This window comes from Saccoglossus kowalevskii, chromosome 8, assembly GCF_978046115.1.
Source record: "Saccoglossus kowalevskii chromosome 8, keSacKowa6.1, whole genome shotgun sequence".
Classification (NCBI taxonomy): Eukaryota; Metazoa; Hemichordata; class Enteropneusta; family Harrimaniidae; genus Saccoglossus; species Saccoglossus kowalevskii.
In genome coordinates, this window is record NC_140648.1 from 7,024,719 (window position 1) to 7,047,863 (window position 23,145).

The window sequence follows — 23,145 nt, forward strand, 5'->3', positions numbered from 1 at the left end:
GTGTGACTCTAGGATTGTCTGCTATAGATTTGTGTGACTCTAGGGTTGTCCGCTATAACCTGTGTGACTCTAGGGTTGTTTGCTCTAGATTTGTGCGACTCTAAGGTTGTCCGCTATAGATCTGTGGCTCTAGGGTTGTCTGCTATAGATCTGTGTGACTCTAGGGTTGTCCGCTATAACCTGTGCGACTCTAGGGTTGTCCACTATGATCTGTGACTCTAGGGTTGTCCGCTATAGATCTGTGGCTCTAGGGTCGTCTGCTATAGATCTGTGCGACTCTAGGGTTGTCCGCTATAGATCTGTGCAACTCTAGGGTTGCCTGCTATAGACTGATCTGTACAACTCGATGGTTGTCCACTATAGATCTGTGCGACTCTAGGGTTGTCTGCTATAGATCTGTGGCTCTAGGGTTGTCCGCTATAGATCTGTGGCTCTAGGGTTGTCCGCTATAGATCTGTGACTCTAGGGTTGTCCGCTATAGATCTGTGACTCTAGGGTTGTCCGCTATAGATCTGTGCGACTCTAGGGTTGCCTGCTATAGACTGATCTGTACAAGTCCATGGTTGTCCACTATATATCTGTGTGACTCTAGGATTGTCAGCTATAGACTGCTAAATATGCTGCATTCACCTTTGTTGCTTGGAGCATGATACTGTAAGCACCGTCTTTAGAGGTGAAATCCGTAATCAAAGATAATACAGGTCCAACTCAACTTTGTGGAACTGGGTCCCCTACGAAATTCTTATGCAGATTGTGTGGTGGTGGTGATGAAATCAATTGAAATCAAACGCCCTCTAGCAGTCAGATTGAGAGATGCACTGAAGAAAACATTCTCATTAATTTTAATGTCCCCAGAATCAATTAGGAATTATAATAACATAACATATAATACAACATAGTAGTGGACATGCCTTAATTACGACACATTGGACTGATATACTAAACTTTATGTATTATAGTACATTGTAATCAAAATACAAGTTTGAGGACAACTTGAGATTTGATTACGATGCTAGTTGAGAGTCAAGTCATACATTTAGTGTGTATAAAGTCCTGCAATGGGGTATTCTGATTGGTCAAGAAGCATTTTAAGCTATATTGGTAGTACCGGTAATATACTTCATTTCAAGTCATATTCAAAGTAACATAAAGTTTCTGAATTAGAGCCTACCAAAATGAATTACATTGTATGATTAATAGCTTCAATAATTAACATGTTTTATTTCCAGAAACCTTTACTGAATTATACATAATAAGTATTTAAATTGTCTTTGTAAAATACACAAACTATATACATACTTAGAAAAACTGATTGATAAAAGTATTTACAGCAAACACTTTATGTGTTTTTAGGGTTATTGATATTTTTCAACTATTATAAATGTATATGACATATTATTCAGTTGATCATTGACTGCACACTACAACTGAGTAAAGGACAGTTTCTTGTACGTGCTGACTATAAGAAAACTTGTCATGCATGTGTGCATGAGTGACCATTTTGTACATCCTGATGGTATGAATAATTGTCCTGAATATGCACAGCATTGTTTGTTGTGTTTATAACCATTATGAAAAAACCGCAATGAATAACATAACAGACATTAATATACATCTGTAATTTTGGATTTTGGATTTCCCATGGTGTATCCTTGGATTGAAAAGATGTATAATAATAAGGTTATCATGAGGATACCTCAAAGTATGCAATCAGACAGTATGACGCGCATAGACCTCCACTGCGCATCAATCAATATTCCAGCTGTATTGTCTTTGTGCATACTTCGCTGTATCCTCGTAATAACCTCATAGTATTAATAACCTGGTTAGTACATGCATTTTCAGACTTGTAACAGTAACACTATACTCCATTGTAATTCATAAAATGTTGCATAATATTCCAAAAATACCAATAAACCTAAGGTAGCCTAAGTGCCACAATTCAAAATGAATAGCAACAATCACAAAGAAGCCATAATTACATCAACTGGTAAAAATGATACTACAATATGGCACACAAGTGTTATTTGGACGGTAATAGTGCTTTACATGTAGCAACATGGTAATTGAAAAATTAAGCCTGGCTGTATGTGATGAGTGTTCAAATATGTGTCAAACCAAGCAACACACTGTGGAAGATAACAAATCTTTAAGAGAGCAAAAATAGATTCAAAGCTAGTAATCTGTGACAGTATTTTGACTGCATGTTACTGTATGGGTACTCTATTGTCCTTGGCCCATTTCTTCATTGTTCTCATGATGTATTCCACTTGTGGGTTACTGGTGTTGCGTAGAATCTGTAACACATCGCGCAGAGTCTCTCTGAAAAATCAACAGATGTAAGATTATTAGCGCGAATAATAAATTAATGATGAATCCCAAAAATTGACTAATCCAACTGACCATTTGGTAGCTATTCAAAAAATACATTTAGGTTCATGGTGCACAATTGATACAAACTAAATATAAATATAAGAATTGACCATCTGTGTTACCTTGGTTCATGACCAGCAATAATCTGTTGAAATATTCCCACACATGCTCCTCGTTTTCCTTCCCAGTATTCCGGATTGGGATCCAACCGCTCCAGTACATCAAATGCCTTGGCTGCATAATAAAACTGTCCCATCTAGAAAAGAAAATTACAATTATTTTGTGCTTCTATCAACTGACATTTAGTCAATACTAAATCAATGTGACCATGATAAACACAAGATCAACAACATTGTACAAAAGCTCTCAATGTAACAGGTCAACATAACGATACGATTATGAAATCCCACACAGCCATATTGGTCAACACATTTCTGCTGTACCTTATAGCAATCATTAGCAATCAGCTGCAATAAACTAAATGATTCTCCTGATGTTTCCATCTTCAAGTACAATTCCCATGCTAGACGAGCTTTCCTGTTCATTATGTCTGCAGAAGCAATAACAATTTTGAGAACATGATAATTAAAATATTCCATCATGTTAATTTTAGCTTTATAAGGAACTATATGTACAGGTGCTAATCAGATAAACACAGGCCACATGAATTCAAAAATAAATCTGGCTTTTAATGGTGCGTACAAGGCAATTGCAGTTTTACCACGAATCACACAACTTTCGATTTGAGCATAAAAAAGTACACATTCCCCTAATCTAAATGAGCTAACCATGGCATCTAGGCATTATAATAATGCATTCTGTTGATTTTTTTCAGAGTAACATTGAATTAATGCAGCTTATACAGAATCTTCAATAACAATGGTGCAGGGAGAAAACAGTGTTCCAATAGCAAGCCTATAAAGGTATTGTACATGCATTATATTGAACATGACACACCACAACAACTATGCTACTTCAATAAGCAAATTACAGTATAATCCTTATTGTTATGTGAATTGGTCAAGAACACATGACTTACAGCATCTTGCCAGCCAACTAAGGTAGGTATAATCATTCTTAAACTTTTCATTTTGAATTAACAGGAATATCTGAAAAATACAACGAAATGGTACATGACAACAAAAAACATAACTTGATAGAACAATATGATTCTGGTTTCTGAGTTCTGAGTGAAAATAAATGGAGCATAGGGATCTGGAACTAATCCAATTATCCCAGGTTTTATTAATGGACATTCAGGACTATAAAAGAAAATGCAAATTGAAAAATTACACAAAATACAAGAACATATTTATTGATTGCTGATACTTTCTGAATGCTGTTTGTTGGAGTTTATTTCAATTTTGAAGATTTTCTAAAATATTGAAAAAGTAACATGATGTAAATATTTAACCAACCATCATTCACCCTGTTAAATCACTTTATTTGCATGTTATATGGGCGAACACACTCATGCTAGTTTGTAAATACAGAAAATTCCTCTGAAGGAATTACACACATCAAACTTGACACTGACGGACCCCAATCACTCCATATACCATATTTGCTCTATTAGTAACATGTGCTTACGTCAATGACAGATGATAAGACGTATTTTAATGATTCGCCATACATTTTAATTTTTGCATTATGTGTACTTCTATTAGAGACATGTTTTTGATCTAGTATAGAGCAAATACAGTTATTCAAGGCAACAATGTTATTTTTAGTTTTTTAGACAACCAAGCTTTGGTATAAACTTGTCAAAATTATATACCGGTAAGTATGTTTTCAGGCCAGACAAAAAATCATGATATACAAAGTCAGATGACAAGTTAATATTCCCAACAAAACCTCCTCCTGTCCACATCAGTTTATTTGTTTTACCTCTTCAGCCTCTTTGTAGTTACCAGCGGTTGCCTTCGCCTGGCCATAGTTGAAGTTAAAGGATTCATCATTGAAAAAATAACTCTAGAAATCAAGTGATACACAAAGGGCATAAATGATATGACTATATCTACATACACAAAACTAATCAGACAGCCATCATGGTTAGATGTACATGCTGTCTGATTACTTTTGCTGTCAGAAATATTTCTGGTGAATTACCTCCTCGGCTTCTTTATAGTTGCCCACACTAGCTTTGGCTTGAGCATAGTTGAAGTTGAAAGAGTCATCATTGTAAAAATAACTCTGTTGTAAAAAAATACAGGTTAATTTTGTGAGTACACACAGAGGTGAGAATTAATGTCCTTTAGTTTATCCAGAATGACAAATACAACGATGAAAAGAAATTTAGTATGATTTGAAAAATCCAATGTACGAGCCAAACAATGAGATGGGAATAAAAGTGGCACGATAAGTTATATCAGAGTTTTCCCAAGTTGACCTGAAAAGAGCATTAATACATGTAGCTGCGTCACATTCAATTAGCCACCTATTCCAAAATTCATTAGGATTTTTAGGCCCACCCAGTAATACACAAAGAAAGTTTCTGGTCAGTTTTTTTTTCAAAATTTTATTAAATCTTTCATTGAAACGTAATTTCTCTTTCATATTCCTTAGGACTAAGTTACATACCTTGACAGAGTTCAGATAGATGAGCACATCTTCAAACTGTTTAAGTAGAAAAAAACAAGATGCCATGCACTGTCTACCGGGAATGGTGTCTGTGAGAAAACAAATATATTCAGTACAATTACATTGTGAGTTCAATGAAGCATATGATATCAAAATTTGTGACCTAAGATATCAAATTTATGATTGTATTGCAATTTCTAGAAATAGCTACACTCATGTAACATGTGATGACACAGAAATCATAGAGCTCAGAAAAAAATAAAATTCCAGGTTGTTTAAAGTCCTATTTTGATAAGATCTGTGATAAACTTTTCACACAATACATTGAAGTTTGCAGTTGGAGAAAAATTATAAATTGAAAAAAAAAAACAGTACCCCAGGGGTTTTAATTGAATTTAAAAAAGAGGTAGAGTTTCATACTCTTCCAGATTTGTTAAGGCCTAGAATGTGAATTTTGATATTTCAATGTATTCCAGAATATACAGGCTGCATATAAACCATGTGACATGATGTGATAATCAACAATGAAATGAGTCAGCTATTTTGAAACAGAACTTGAAACAAATGCATGTTATGTAAGTGTAACATGATGTAAAATGTAGTTAGTTGTAAAGTTTATTTGCAATCAGTCAAAGCATATCAAAGACACACTGTACTCATGGCTCTTCAAAAGCATTCATATAAAATGCTTTTGTTATTAAGCCAATTTTAATTTGATCTGAAAACATTTTGGTCCCATCATGTTCAGTATACCAGGTAGGTACCAATTTGAACAATAACTGTTCTGGAATGGCAGAAATGCTTGATTTTGATGAATATTTAACATTAAAATGACCGCCATTTGGCTACCTTGAATCAGATTATATAATCTGTGTGACATGATGTATATACAGAGTTTAAACAGGACTGGTAAGGGCATGTCACAGATGTGGCTCCAGAACAGCAAATGGCCAACATACATGCATGTCTCTCCTCAGATATATGATGTATTTGTGAAGTTAGAATATGATTGGTCCAGGAATGTTCAGGGGATACATACAGACACATAGGTCAAACCTTCAGATTTTGACCAAACAAAAACAACTAAATATGATAGATATTAACATCTTGTTGATTACTATATTTACTTACAGCCGTTCTGAGAATTATTCGGACAGTCAGTTAGCAATATATGTTGGAACTTTGCAAAACACTTGGGTCTTTTCCAATCTAGACTTGATGGCGCTGTTGTATTGGCACGCCCACAATTGGAATCATTCCATTATCTTGCAAGATGCGGGTAAAACGCTGTTTTCAAAACGACACGCATTGCTTACCATATACTCGACAGGTTATATGTTGTATATGCATTCAAAGTGTTATTTTAAATTGTTATACCCATCTGAGTCCACCTGACATAGCGTAATTTACAAAACAACTCCCGAGTGTTGAGTAACCCAAGGTATTAATGAACTCGTCGTTAGCGGGAAGGCTCAAAGGAAAGTTTCTTAGCGGGACGCGCTGCAGTTTCGCGACAGTTTTGGGCCAAACTAAAAGTTGTTTTTACATTACTGGTGCTGTGAGTATGTCAGGGATACACAGACGGAAAACTCGATTATAATGGTTTGATGGATTTTGTCGTCTGCGCCTTCCTTGATCGAATCACTTTTTCAACTGCAGTTTGAAAATGACGGGGTATAACGACCGTTATTATGTCTAGTCCATTTTTGTAACAGGTACAACTGACTAAAATGAGCGAGGAGTTGACATTTTTTGACAGATTTAAGCAACATCGAACTTATGATTTTCAAAATTACTGAAAATAATTACAATATAATTATAAAAAATAAAGAATGGTTGCTGTGAACGCACGCTAGATAATACTTACAATTCACCAAGCAGACAACCCCTATGAAATAGTAATCCCAAACCACGCGCCCGTCACTCAAGTGGCGCCGACAAGTCTAGATTGGGCAAAGACCAAAGTGTTTTGCAAAGTTGCAAGTCATTTTGCTAACTGACTGTCCGAATAATTCTCAGAACGGCTGTAATTGTTGACATGCTTACCACATTCACTAGCAGAACCACCAACTAACTGAAAGTACTGTTGAGCTATTTTTAAATGTTCTCTCTGAAATAAATAACAAAAAAAATCAACAAACAACTCACCACAAAACATCAGCAGTACGGACAAAAAATACAGCAAATAAGACCTAAATAAGACTGACTACGCAGTATGTAGCAAATAGCAAAAATACCCATATAGCAAAATAAAAATATTAAATCTAGTTCTCATGAAAAATAATATAAAAAGCACCTTATCTGACCATCTATAAAAGACCTATAAATAGCAGTGATTTCTGTAGAACTTACTGTACTCTATTGTCCATGCGTGTCAGTAAAAAGGGGTAAAACAAATAAATACAGTAAGTTGTACCCTGTAAAGGAGTGAATTTAAACAAGATTTGGAAAACACTTTGTAAGCTTTCTGATGTTGTTCATATCAAGGGATTTTGCTTAGATCAGATCAGGTATTTGAATTTGAGGAATGAAACACAGCAAAGCTTTTTAAGGATGTAGTAGACTGTAGAAGGAACCACATTTAAGTTATGTACCGTATATCAGTATTCAACTGTGTATTAGTACTCTGATACATTGTGAACTAGACATGTCTCCATGTATATTTTATTGTTATCATATGCAGTCATTTATGTAACTGTATGATCTTAAAGAAGATGTTAACCCAAAAGAATGATTTTGCTCACTTTTATGAATTTTAATCATTTTACACTATAATTTCTCCCAAAATTTTGTTTTTACATTTTATGTACTTTTTATAATTTCTGTGTTAATTTTGCACCAAACAACACAATTATGCATTGGCTGAAAATTTCATAAAAAGTTTGAAAACAACATGGAAAAATTGTGCAGGTTTATTTTGTGAAAGGGGACAAAGTTGAATTTGGTACGCACTGCATATCAAACGTTTGCAGTGATAAACAACATATCAGAATATAAATGCACTCACACAGTTTACATAATTATTTAATTTAATAAATATTTGTTAATACACAACTTAAACTTATCAATTTCCTCAAAAGTCCAATACATCCCTATATATATATATATATATATATATATGGGAACACTTCAAGCTACAAAGCAACTCAGAATTACAGATAAATAGCACTAGAATAGACAATTCAAAAGTATGAAAGTGACTGAAAAGTATTAATTTTGTAATGCCTAACAATATGAACAGCAATAAGCCATTACAAAGTTGAGAGTCTGTCAATAAATAGCTAGTTTAAAAATTTTGAGATCTGAACCATTGAAATGAAATAGATATGCAACATGTAAAGGTTAAAATTACACATACATGTACATTTTGTATGAATTACAATTGTATTAGATATCCAAGAAGTTGTTATAAGCTATTATCACATCTCACTGCTGTTACACATGCTGTGATTGGTTGAGACTCGGTCACATGACATGGAATAAAAATGGAAATTACATGGTATATTGCCCGCCAAGTGGATATTACATGGGTATATCACATGGATGACGTCACTGAAACTACTGCGCAACGATACTGCGCATAACAAATTGTCGTTCGCTGCACTGGTGCTGTTCTGGCCGCTGTTGCTTTCGGGGTTGCTTTCAGGGTTTTGAAGGAACTTTAGCCATCAGAAATAAACAGTGAACGTGCCAGGATGGATATTAAGTAAGATACTCTGTTTTGATGTACAGGGTATTTTTATATGGAGCAAAAATGTACGACAAAGCCGCCACTAAAACGTTGCAGCCCCGGTTGCTGCAGCACGTTCTACGCTGTAAGCATTTCTACGCGTTCCACGGCGATGCTAACCGAAAACGCTCTAAACAAAGCTGTGTGGCTTGTGAATAGGTGTCGTACGTTTGTGAGAAGGTAATTTCAGTCATTTCCACAGCACTCTGTCATTTTTATCTGTAGAGTGATCAAATAACTTGCGTTTGAGAATTTCTCAATTCATTTCAAAAATGTTATTCTCGATAATTTGAGTGATTCACACTGCTGAAACACAGTTCAACTAAAAAGAGTATCTGTGGCTGAAAATAACATTTACTGAGTGTATTTCGTTGTTGTTTTTTTCAGCATGTTATTGAGTAATGTGAAACTTGTTATAATAGATAAAATAAAATATTGCATACTTCAAATACAGTCAAACCTATCTATAAAGGACAGTCAGTGGACTGAGCCAAACTGTCCTTTATAGACAGGTGGTCTTTATATGGAGGTGGCCTAATTTATTCATTTAATCATGAATATTAATTAGGGCCGGAATTTTAAGGGAGATCATCAGCAAAACATAAAAACAAACCTACAATGAATAGGTCTTTTTTAATAAAAGTCACTCATTTTCATCTTGATAATTACACAGCTTTACTTTTTTACTACAAATTATATCATGTAAATTCACTGAAACCAAGTGATTCTGCCCATGGATTCATTGGTGTATTTAATGCATAAGAACGATTATCAACGATCGGCCGCATTGGCGTTTCAGCTGACTTTCACACTCTCACCATACAGTCTTATTCGCCAGTCTCTACACATATTCCATCACAGGCGGTAATCAGTCCCATCGTTAGTATTGTCGATTGTACACTGTGACAAAATGCACAGGCAAAGTTGCCGTGTTTGAAAAAACAAACAAACAATAATGGTAATAAACAAAATTTACCAAACTCATAACAATTGCTCCAACTCTCGGTGGGTGTTGAATTAGAAAGTCAAACGAACCGGAAATGAAACACGATCATCGTACACGCAATTTTACAGTTATTTGTTGCAAGCATCGACGTGTCAAAACGAATTTTCTCAATTGCGAATTATTGATATTACCGTTTATAAAAAAAAGAGGATCAAAATAGAAAACATCTTTCGTTGAGAATAACCCCGAGATGACCCCTCAGTAACAATACGTTTTGCCCATGCGCTAGCTTCATTAGCATAATTTATAACGATCAACAACAAACAACATGGCGGCCAAAATAGGTCGGATTTTGCAATCCCGCGATGGAAACGAAATAAACAAATGTTTTAAATTATTATTTTGTTTGGATATTTCATGTCGACAAGGTAAATAAAACATCTCTCATTCAATAAAACTGGTTCATTTTTCTTGTTTTCGAGACAGGAGGAATTTGCTCTTCATGTGCGAGACAGACAGTCCACAGAAGTGCCGCTGGCCAGCTGGGGATCGATAGTATACCGGGGGGTAGTACCGATCGGAAACAATCTAGTTTTACATTTCAAACTTTGAATGAAACTGTTTTAATTTGTTTTTAATCTTTCCAGTCTCCAGACTTTACATTCAGATGATATTCAACTTTTTTTTTTACTTTTTCGCAACTTCACAAACCAAGTTGCGATGGTCACTCCTGTCTATTATAGCCCTAAAGATTGTCTACTCGGAAATCTGAAAGTAACATATTGCCACTTTCCTGTTAGTGATTCACAAGCAGCTATTGTCTTTTTCCTGAGACCGTCTGATGGAAATGTTGGTGGTCATTATACAAAGGTTAAAGTGTGAATAGGTCTACAATAGGGTGGTAGCTGGTCGCTATATCCAGTGTCTTTAACGTGTAAATTGCGAAGGGACTGTACTAAGGTAGTCGCTATGAGCAGGTGGCCGCTCTGCACAGGTGGTCGTTAACACAGGTTTGACTGTATAAGTGTTGTTATTTTGTGGAAGAGCGGGTGAGTGGTGTATGGTAGCTGTGATTGTCATGGTGGATGTCTGTTCGATGTGATAAAATAAATAACACATGGTTATTCAGGCAATATCACGATTTGTTGTCTGCCCTCGGGCTGTTGGTCATGACCATAATATTGATTATGCCCTCGCCTTCGGCTCTGGCATCATGACCACCATCCCTTGGGCAGGCAACAAATCATGATATTACCCTCACAAGCATGTGTTATTATTTAACTATTGTCAACGATATAGATTAACAATTTACATAGCAGTACTGTTAATTTACTGTGGTTAATACAAAGTTTATTACTATACCTATTGTGAGCAGTTGTAAATGAATTTAAAAAATGAACTAACCGATCCTTGTTCCTGACCAAGCGATGCATTGACCACACCTTTCAGTATGTACTCTTGCGGCGTTGTTGGTTCCAAGTCTTTAATCAATGAGTAGGCTTCTTGTACGTCATCTGAGAAAAGACAAAGCAGTATTGAAAAACTGACTCAGGTAATTGAATGTAACATGTAATTGAATGTAACATGTAAGTGCATTACATAGTCTTTGTGAGTTATCAAGTTAAAGAACAGTTAGAGATATGGCCCTGGAACTGCATTCATTATAAAAACAAAATGGCCACCAGTCAGCCATTTTGAATCCAAGATGCATCAAGGTCCCCTAATGTCTGATGTTTGTACCAAGTATGAACACAATCAATGCATATTATTTATAGTTATTGGGGAAGGACTATCAACCAATAATGCAGGTTACAAGCAACAAAGTATGATTGTCAGCTGCAACATAAATGCATACATTGATCCTACCTCACTTGTCAGGCAATTATATGATTTAAGGAATGTCTCTGATTGAAAGTATTAATATCCCAAGGCAGACATAGTGATTTAATTTTTTTAGAGAGCATGAAGTAATAATTTGTTAATTACCTTGTTTAAGATAATAAATGACAAGATTGAGTCTTGCCTCAGGGATGACATCAATCAATGGTGGCAATACTTGTAATGCCCCCTCACCTCCTCTGAATACAACCTGTAGTGAGAAAAAACACAAAAAAACACAGTGAAATCTATTTGCGGTACCCATTATTAAAGTACTGTTGTATTGACAACATTTTGTTTAAAGTCCTTTCAATTTTGAGTAACTTAAGCCAAAACACAAGTCTAAAGTTAGTGTCTATGAGATATGCAAGTTCACTCAGACACAGCAACAATATGAGAAAATAAGTCATAATATAAATTCTGGGCAATGGTACAGTAGTCAGCTTATTTTCCTTGCATCAAAGAGGTTCTGGGTTTAATTCCAGGAGCCAGCTATGAATCAGAGTACAGTGTGCCCTACTCACTAAGTGCAACTACTCACCAGATTATGCTTGATGAGGTCGTTGGCGAAGTCAAATGATGGTGATGCAATTTCTTGAAGACTTTTCAACTCTGCCTGAAAATAAAATAAATGTTAAAATAAGATAATGTAAAGGTGATGACATATTTACGTCAGTATGCTGAACTTGTACTTGTTGTTTTAATGTAGCAGTCCACCTTACTCTTATTGTTAAAACTGTGTACAAATTTCACAAATTACAAAATTCTAGTAAAGTTAATAATGCTGTAGTCAACTTTTGTCACTTTTCACAGAATAAAGCCACATAAATTTTGCCACATTTAATGCTCATCAAGACATGTAACAAATTGGAAATTGTGCCAATTTGACCCAAAATAAAGAAAGAAATTATGGAAAAATACATAAAAATGTACAAAAACATTTTGGAGGGAAACATTATGGCATTTTTAGGAGAAGAAAAATCAAAAAAGCATCAAATCATTCATCAGTTTCCCTACAGATTGCTAAGCTATAGGTTTCTATAAAAACAGCATTTTGTGATCAACAATTTAGAAATGAGACTGATACCAACATTTTCCATGGAGCATGGATCAGCAAACAGACATCCACTCACCTCGGCTGCTTTGCCGTTGTACAATCTAAAATGATTACAAGCTTTGAGGTTGATAGCTATAGCACTGTCTGGATAGTTCTGTAGGTAAACCGCCAGCACTTCTTGCGAGACGTCATAATAATCTAACTTATAGTAACATAAGGCTACGTAGACATTTAACGCCAAGTAGTCTCTGAAATAACAACAAAAATAATATATGTCAACTGGAATGATATCTTAAACACCAAAGCGACTACAATTATGTAATTTGATTTATAGAGTATATATGCCAATTGAAAGAGAGAAAGGGTTTGGCTTTGACAGGTCTCCCATTTATACATGAATCAGTTTCATAGCATCTTGTAATAAATGTATACATGTACATCATATCTAGCAGATCTCGAGGGAAACCGGAAACACAACAATTCACTCTCTCTGTAATGTACTTTGGCTAGAGGATCCATGTACCACCTTTCATTGAAATGTGATGATTAGACTTGAGATATCAGCTGAAAAGCCGAAAATTTACTAATCATTGTGCAAATTAGGTGATTATTATGAACAGATTTTTACCCATTTTACCCAGGTCTGCACATTATACCAGATGTTTGAGATACTGGCAGAACAGACATACAAACATACATACATAGATAAGATTCCCAGAGTAAAAAAATAAACGAGTTAAGCATCATACTGACCTGTTATCTAGTAATATTCTTTTGTAAATATCAATAGCTTCTTGATAATGACTACGTAGATAGTGGATAGATGCTAAGCTCAGCTGATCTTCTATAACGTCCTGTAGACTTTGATGATGACTCATTAAACGTTTCTCATCATTGAACTAGAAGTCAGAGTAAAACGAACAGAACAAGTTAAAATTAAATGTGACCAAGCTTTTATACTGAGTACCAAAAAAAATGACGAATTATTTGGCAGATTTTTGTCATTTACTGGCTTCTAAAATTTTTACCAAACACAGAATTGTGTCGTTTTTTTACTCTAATTTAGGCATTAATTAATATGACAAACACTGTTGAACTGACGAGACATGATGTTAGAGAAAGTGTAAGAAACAAAACAACTTGCAAACCAAACCAAATATGTAGATACTGACTGTACAAAAATAACTAACTACTCTGTCATGGTTTGATAAAAAAAAGCTATGAAATATACTTAAATTTTAAATTTGTGTTATTGTGAAAGAAGTTTTTAGAACACTTGATCAATTTTATACACAAGTGAGATCCAACATGCATGATTTGACCCGCCTGGTGTCTTTTGACTTGTAGGTTAAATATGGATGTACATGTATTACTCATCAAAACACCATGAGGTACTACCTGTCAGTTTCCAAAATCTTTTTAATATTGGCAATCACAAAGATTGCATTGCGGAAGTAAATTTGATGCAGCATGATATGCATGTTTTTTTAAACAGGTGGAATGGAAACATGGTGAAATGTATTTTATTTTATACAGCCAAGATAATTTTGGAACATAAGCATAAAACATGTCATCTAACATTTCTGTAACCACTCATTAAATTTAAATTTGTATTCTAAAAACTTTTTTGGGGGTTATAATGTGTTTTTTACGATACAAAAGTGCCCAGGCCAAGTGCCCAACAACAATGACAATTTCACAAAGACAATAAATTTGTATCCACTTAGAAATGTTTGGAGTAACAATTATGTGACAAAACAAAGAAAAAAATAACCAAACAGTGAAATTCAGATTGATTATAATTAATCTTCACTTACTTTTTGAGAGACATGAAAAAGCAATCTGTTCTGTAAACCACTTTTGGGACCTGTTGATAATAATTGAGTAAAATTTAAATTTTAGGATTCAGATATTAATTAAGCCTATGGTACTGTAACCATAACACATAAACATTGTAACTGTAAAAGGAATTCAGCACAGTATCCATAACATGACTTCATCACTGTAACTGTAACAGGAATTCATCAACAGAATACCACATGTAACAGAACTTTTCCATTGTACTGACAATTCAAATGTTTTCAGTGAATAGTACGTAAAGTACATGTATGTTATTTACTAACAGTTGTCTTTGTTCAGGTGTTGTCAATAGCATGTCCAATATGCGATCGTCTAGCTTACAGCATTACAAACGTTCTGTACAATGGACAGGTCATTCACTGAAAGTCTTAAACATAGTCGAAACAGTCAAAAAAGCACAATAGCAAAATTGGCCATCGGGTATTCCCCTAGACAAACATTGATACGGCATATGCACTAACATATTCTGAATCACAGATCAATTTCCTTTTCCTCCTGCCTTAAGGTATAGATGCAGGTTCATGGGTACTTGGAGTGATTTTTTTCTTGGCTTTTTCTTACCCAGACACAGTAAAAAGTCAGAGCTCTGTCAATAGTGAAACGTATTCAAACAAGAGTTGGCAGAGCCATCTCGATGCTGGGAAAATGAAGAGTATTTAAAGGTGTGTTTTGGAGCAATGGATTGGCGAACAGGCAGAAAAGCAATTTTAAAGACTTTGACTTTGTTTTAATGAAACTTGAAGTCTACATGAGGGTAAGTGTTATTATTTATTTATTTATTTTGGAAATTCAATTTTTAACTGAAGGAATTAAACTAAATCAAATAATTATGTTTGTTTATTTATTTTGAACCTTAGAAATAACTACTGTTCAACTTGGGACGTTTAATTGTATCGTATTGACTATGACAATCAACCAATTCGAGAAAAACAGTCGACAATGACTAAATGCATGGCCACAGCCAAATCGCTGTTTAATTGAAATAATAATAATAAGACAGGAAGAAAAACACCAGCGATGTAGTCGAACAACAGGCATTACGGCAGCCATGTTTGTTTCACATCGATCAATACAGTATTACCCACGATGCACCATTCCCATAAGCGTGGGTATGTGTAGTTCATAGCCAAGCGTACTGCGGTCAAGAACAAGGTAAGACATTACGCGACGAGACCATCTCGATTTGCCATCGATTTCCGGGTTTGTTTCATATAAGAAGATCGATACGCACTACACCGCCGAGTGTAGTAGACATAATCCCGATGGCAATAGGAAGTTCGAGAGAAGCTAATACAATCAACTGATTTATAACAGACGAAGTCAATGGAAATCAGTTTTCAGTCCTCGTAGTTAAATGAGTTGGTAAACAAGAGACGATGGCAACTCCAAGTTGTGGCAAATTTACACACTACTGTAAAATCTGTATTAGAAACCGCGGCTTCTATTAAAATGGTACAATGCAATAGAGGGGATGCGGCTTCTATTAGAGCATCTACACATATGAGAAATGATGATTTTTTGGTTCTCAATTTTTCAAAAAGAATGGGTGCGACTTCTATTAGGGATGCGGCTTCTAATACAGATTTTACGGTACTACAGTTTGACTAATGTTTACAAACACCACAGTCAGTCACACAAAGTCCCCTAAATTCAAAAGGGATTTTTTAAATGCGTTGGGGAACACGAGACGAACAATCGTGCATACTCAGATGATGACTCCACATTATAACGTAGCGTGAAAATGGCAATTTAAACTTTGCTTGCAGATTTTCCCGGGACAGATTTACATAATACTACAGTTTGATAACACGGCCAGTAACACAAAATCCATCAAAAAGGAACTGCAAGTTGTATAATGCCAAAACAGTAGTATGATTTCACAACTTTCGAAATACGTTAGCTTTTATCGATGTCCACTGTACACCAGTAAATGTCTTCCCGTTTGCAGGAACACAAAGCCTAAACTATCAGACATTCGTAACACACAATTTTAGTGATGGTATAACAAAATAACTCATCATTTGTAAATTCAATTCATCGAAAAAGTATAAAAAGCATTTTCATAAACAATTTTTATTATATAAATACACTTTGAAAAGGAACAAGATTCATAAACATAAATCTATTTGAATACATTCTCACTACAAATTACACAATACTTATTTTCTAATGGAGTTTCTTCACAGCACAAACTATTGTAATCCATGCACACGTGTGAGTACTTTGGTGACACATTTTATAGCTACACCCAAAATAGTCCATCATTTATTGCGCAACTGTGACCAGATGACATCATTCTGTTAACATCCACACATTTTCATAAAATCTCCATGCACTTTTTGACCATTCATAAGTAAAATACACTACAATTTACTCCAGAAAAAAAATTTTCTTGGTACATTCCTACATTCTTGCATACTAATGAGAGGTTCAGACACATTCCAAGCTGAACAATTTTCTTGGACTAATAACAAAGCTGGTCAATCCTTTCCCAGCAAAAATGGCTTTAAATGTAAAGAACAGAATTTATTTATGCCCGTGAAATGGCATCAATACCTTACACATTGTATGATGATAATAACAATGTACATGTATATCTTACCCTTTTGAGTTGCGGCATCAGCTTCAGGGTACATTCCAAGAAAGAAATAACAACATGCCACATTACACCATACATCGGGATGACACGCGTCTTTCTTTGTCATTCTTTCATACTCATCCATTGCTCTTTTATAATCACCAAGATGAAACGCACAGTAAGCAATCCACAAGTCAGTCTCTTCACTACTTTTACCACTACTACGAGTGAACTGAGTTGAGATAATAAAACAGTTATAGGTCTGGCAACAACTTATTTTCGCCATAAACACGTATCACTTATTTACGCAAGTACATGCGCTACAGTATACCCAGTAATGTAAAAGGTTTTATATGGTAAGAGATATTTTTTTTTAAAAGCGTCAATAGCTGTGATTTGTTTAATATATATAACCACATTAAGTCTTAAAATATTGTTTTAGACATAATTGCATGGGCAAAGTAACCCTACAAAAAGCTAATGTCATATAAAATGGATTTGAAAACTATGGACCGAGTGGTTGAGATTTCGTTGAAAATGGTCATGTGATGGAAACCATTATCAAGGAAAATGACATATAAAATACTTAGTGAGCAGCTGTCAAACAGAGAGGCTTAGCCCCTCAAGTTTTTGACATTTCGCCAAGAAACCATGGTAACGTGACATTTTGTACCACAATCACTGAGGTTCCCTTCATAACACTGGATTTCAATAGATGGCACCTTCCTGAGACCTGGATGAAACCCTACGTCCATCTTTTTTTCATTTACAAGTGATTCAATGTACAGCACCAGTATATAGCATATTTGCTATACTTTCTCAGTGTTCACGTTTCAGCAATGGCCATTACTAATTGGCCCTAATGACACTATAAGAATGTCATACTTCAGAAAAAATTTCGAAATTTTGTAACAGTTAATACTTCACAGGGGGTCATCAAAGAAAAAAATCATCCTTCAATTAGCATTTTAGTCATTTGCTTACCTCTAGCAATGTAATAGCTCCAGTATAATCTCTAGCCGATAGAAAGTCCTCAAGTTTAGGAATCAGCTTCTTCTTGGCTTTCTCCTTTGACTGGGTTTGCACACTCGGCGCAGTGGCCGGTTTTTGCCTTGATAGCATCTAATAATAAATTAATTACACATTCATCAATTGATGATCATCTTATCGTACATGCAGTTTGAAGCATTACAGTACCTGAATACAACACACTAATCATACAGTCAACAAAAAAGTACTGTATTTGTTTTATTAGAAGTTTCTCAAACAAAGATGAATTTGACTTTTATCAAACATGTAGATTTTATCTTTATGTTACAAGCAACTGTGGTCAGTGCACAAAATGTGAGAGGTTTTGGATACAAAAAATCAGTCAACAGGAAAACCACAGGGCAGTATATCCAATTGATATACCACCAACAACTACGGTAAGTAAAGAATGCTGACAGCACTAAAAACTAGGAGGGCCACAAAGTGGTGATTGATTACTTAAAATATTCAGGTGTTGTGTTTTTTTTATATGTTCCAAAATAATAGAGAGGGCAGGACTCCAGAAGACGTACCTACACTTTATGCAATTTTTTTTTAATTATGCTAATTTATTCATGACGTAGCAGTTTCTGTGCTCATGAATATTCATTAATTTGTGGGTCAATACATTTTAAAAGGGGCGATATATTATTTTTGGGGGAAGAGTTAGAAAGGGGGATCAGTAACCATTAGGGGGTCAATACAAAAGAAGGGACCCATTTGGAGAGCAGCCATGCTCCTCGTGTCTGTTGTTGCACGTGACCTACAGCTGTCAACTGAGTTCGTTCTTCGTCGACGTCAACTGGCTTCCATGTGAGGTAGTATTCTTGTGTTCTCTTTTTCTGACTTGAGTTTTTGAATTCCCTGTTTATGTTTTTAACGTCTTTCATGTATTTTGTAGGAGTGTCCAATCCGTGATTCGAACTTGCGATCTTTGAGTTCCCAGCGCACTGTCTTGTCCACTGTACCACGAGTGTCTTCACACAAGAGATAAGATTTAAGTCCTATTCATAGGAGCACTGTCTTCACTAGCATTCAAAAATCTAACTAAACATACTGGATTCGAACCAGCGATCGCTCACATTGCTGACATAGTACAAATCAACTGAGCTATGTGGGTAGTCATGCAAATTGAAAAATTTGTTGTCATATTTAGCTTTATTGCCAAATAGTGTTTGCGAGAAAAAGATGGGCAGGCAAGGGAATTGAACCCGGCTCCTCCTGATCACTATGTAGAGAACTGACCCACAAGACCAAGATGGATTGACTGGTTGTGTTTGCATTTGATAAGAGTATATAGTGTGTATATATATTGAGTTACAATTGTCCAAAAAATTGGCAATTTTGTGTTTTTACTTGTGTAAACTATATACATGGCATAACCCGTTAGTGTACATTTTGTCAATTGGGTGTTTGCCATTTGCGTTGCCCATACTTGACCCGACCCTAACCCTAATGCCAAGACACGTTCCTGTTAGTAATTCCGTTGCCCATACCTGACCCGACCCTAAACCTAATGCCAAGACACGTTTCTGTTTATATTTGCTCAATAATGATACTCTGTTGTGCACTGTCTGCGGGTAAGTTGCATTGATGTCAACTGATTAAACAAGTCGCGTTTAAGTAATTTCCACTATTAACAAGTGGTTAAATTGTGACAATAAATGTGTGGACAAATATTTGAGATTAATTTTGGTGTAGACAACTCGTTTAATTATTTTACACCATTACAAGTTGTTAAATTGAGAGAATAAATTTATCAACAAATATTTAATACTTAGTTTGGTGTGAACAACTCACGTTTGATTAATTCCCACAATTACAGGCTGTTAAATTAAAAGAATAAATGTGCGGACAAATATTTTAGACTTATTTTGGTGTAGACAGCTCTCGTTTGATTAATTCCCACAATTACAAGTTGTTAAATTGAGAGAATGAATGTGCGGACAAATATTTTAGACTTATTTTGGTGTAGACAGCTCTCATTTAACTATTTTACACCATTACAAGTTGTTAAATTGAGAGAATAAGTGTGTGGACAAATATTTAATACTTATTTTGGTGTAGACAGCTCTTGTTTGATTAATTCCCACAATTACAAGTTGTTAAATTGAGAGAATAAATGTGCGGACAAATATTTTAGACTTATTTTGGTGTAGACAGCTCTCGTTTAATTATTTTCCACAATTACAAGTTGTTAAATTGAGAGAATAAATGTGCGGACAAATATTTTAGACTTATTTTGGTGTAGACAGCTCTCGTTTAATTATTTTACACCATTACAAGTTGTTAAATTGAGAGAATAAATGTGCGGACAAATATTTTAGACTTATTTTGGTGTAGACAGCTCTCGTTTATTTATTTTACACCATTACAAGTTGTTAAATTGAGAGAATAAATGTGCGGACAAATATTTTAGACTTATTTTGGTGTAGACAGCTCTCGTTTAATTATTTTACACCATTACAAGTTGTTAAATTGAGAGAATAAATGTATGGACTAATATTTGAGTCTTATTTTGGTGTAAACAACTCGCGTTTCATTAATTCCCACAAATACAAGTTGTTAAATTGAGAGAATAAATGTGTGGACAAATATTTTAGACTTATTTTGGTGTAGACAGCTCTCATTTAATAATTTTACACCATTACAAGTTGTTAAATTGAGAGAATAAATGTGTGGACAAATATTTTAGACTTATTTTGGTGTAGACAGCTCTCGTTTAATTATTTTACACCATTACAAGTTGTTAAATTGAGAGAATAAATGTGCAGACAAATATTTTGGTGTAGACAACTCTCATTTGATTAATTCCAACAATTACAAGTTCTTAAATTGACAGAATGAATGTATGGACAAATATTGACCATTATATGTGTGAGTAAATACCTGTTGTTTAATTAATTTCCACCTCTACAAGGTTGTTAAATTGAGAGAATAAATGTGTGGATAAATATTTGATACATATTTAGGTGTAAGAACTCGTGTTTGACCAACTAACACCATTGCAAGTTGTTAAAATAATGAAATAAATATACTGGTATCATTGGATATTTGATTTAATTGTGAAACTTTCTAACAAAATGTTAACAGCTGGCTTTGAACCCTCAATCAACAATTCCGCAGACACAGTATAAATTCCACAACACCACAGAAGATATTCGTCTGTTGCCTGAATTGTTTTCGTAATATAGGGAACGCCATCGACACTTTAACAAAACTTACCTTGACTTGGGTCTTGTTTATCTCTTGTGACTGGAAACTGTTGAACAAGTTGCTCGTCGTCCAGTTTAAGACGTAAGTTATTTTATTATTTATTCATTCAGTTTTGTACGGTGGAGTTTTGTGAGGTTTATTATTTTTTCGCGACGTTCTTTGCTTACTTGTTTACGGTTTGAGAGATTTCAGTTTATTTGATTTACGTTTTTTTTACGGTAGCTCTGAGCGGGACTCGAACCCACTGTCTTTTCAAGCTAATTTTGTTTTATTTTGATGGCACGCTTGTGTACCACGCCACGACGTTGGTCGTTAAGTGGTGTTCATTTTTCTAACTACTCCAGTGTTCCGATGAGTTGAACGGAAAAGCCAAAACGATTGCTCGTTTCTGATTGCTTCGGTTCTGGTGAGTGTGTATCTCGTGTGATTCGAACCCATGTCGTTTGTAATGGGCGTTTTTTTATTTCCCATGTTGGCTACGCCGTAATATGCAACCACTTCCCCAATTTATTGTGATTTTGAGAGTGTTTAATGATGTCTTCCTCGCCCGTCACGCCATGACCCAGTTTCAACCATACGGCCATTTTGTAACAAGTGCGTGACCCTCTGCGTCACCCGACTGACTATATGATCGTTCTGTTCAACTGTTAAGCTAGGATTTATTACCGTTATTATCATTATATTGTCACATGATTTATTTTACCTTATGTGTAATGTCTTAAGTATCTTTATTGTAATTTGTATATACCAATTCGTATATACCGAGGAAACGACCCCGATTGAAGGTCATGTATTTTGTGACGTCACCAATTCGTGTGTAGGTACGGCTTCTAGATCCGTGCCATAGAGAGTAGTGGAATCCAAAATTGTCAACAAGTTAAATGTACTATATACATGTATGAATATACTTAGTATACTGTATACTAGTGACGAGTACAATAATCATTCATTTTAGTAGATAAATCGCTTATTCCAACCATGGAGGTAAAATTAAAAGCTTCTTTATATTTTCTAAATATTATATTTTGAAATTCTTTATTTTAAACACATCTGTCAATAACCGAGAATACTAATAGTTCAATATAAGATATCATGTTTATTTCCAGGAAAACGTTGGAAATGGGACTATAATTGTTGATGTTGGACATATCACTTCAAATACCGGCATTACTTCTCGACCACAGTCAGCTGGCATCGGTGTCACTGGTGAATATGATAGAGGGTTTATACACCCAGCGACACCGATGCCAGCTGACTGTGTTCTCGACGTACATCGATCGATCTCTAGAAACTAGCTCTACTTACCATTTTTGTAGTTTTTTGATGTAGTGTTTTTCAGCTGCGTGTAGGAAACCTGTTACTGAATTCAGAGGGTGCTCAAGACTGGACTGGACAGTCTTCTGCAAAACAAAAACCATTAGATAACCCAGAGAACGACAGGTAACAAACTCAAGAAAAATACACACAACAAAAATTTGCCTCGGTTTCGTATCAAAAAGCGCATGCGCATTTCATGGTTGTCGTTGGTGGTGTTTTAACCTTTGACACTGACTACACTGTGAACCGAATGCTTTGAACCGTAAAACCGGGATGTTACCGAAGAGTTTATGATGCGTTAATCCATTTACTGTTGACGACGAGGTGATTATAAACTAACTGTTTTCTTATCTAAACTTTCCGGTCCTAATGTGATACAATTTCAGGTTGTGTGGTGTTTCGCACGACTGTCAACCTCTTGTGTACAGTACTCCGGATTGACCCTGAGTTCAGGAACTGCCCCTGTTGTTTCGGGACTGGGCTGTACCTGTCGGCAACAATGTCGGCGTGGAAGTCAGACAGTCCTGGCATATCGAGTTTACGATCATGTGCTCGTATGTTTGTTTTTTTAATTTAGTGAA

General features: G+C 35.2%; 1 protein-coding gene across 2 annotated transcripts; it reads right to left on the minus strand.

Annotated features, from left to right (window-relative positions):
• Positions 1-1,649: 1,649 nt before the first annotated feature.
• On the minus strand, positions 1,650-22,709 carry LOC100373665 (intraflagellar transport protein 56-like). Of its 2 annotated transcripts, none has more exons than XM_085502109.1 (16): positions 22,553-22,709; positions 17,987-18,124; positions 17,027-17,234; positions 14,382-14,431; positions 13,318-13,463; positions 12,641-12,812; positions 12,049-12,123; positions 11,616-11,718; positions 11,034-11,143; positions 7,000-7,063; positions 4,954-5,042; positions 4,261-4,344; positions 3,413-3,482; positions 2,817-2,923; positions 2,496-2,629; positions 1,650-2,322 (listed from the first exon to the last, which is right to left on the minus strand). In XM_085502109.1, the coding sequence occupies exons 1-16, from the start codon at positions 22,553-22,555 to the stop codon at positions 2,208-2,210; spliced, it is 1,668 nt and encodes a 555-aa protein (XP_085358235.1). In that variant the 5' UTR covers positions 22,556-22,709; the 3' UTR covers positions 1,650-2,207. The 2 variants fall into 2 exon arrangements, with proteins under 2 accessions (XP_085358235.1, XP_085358234.1); XM_085502108.1 differs by lacking the exon at positions 4,261-4,344 and adding an exon at positions 4,483-4,566.
• Between the last annotated feature and the right edge of the window lie 436 nt (positions 22,710-23,145).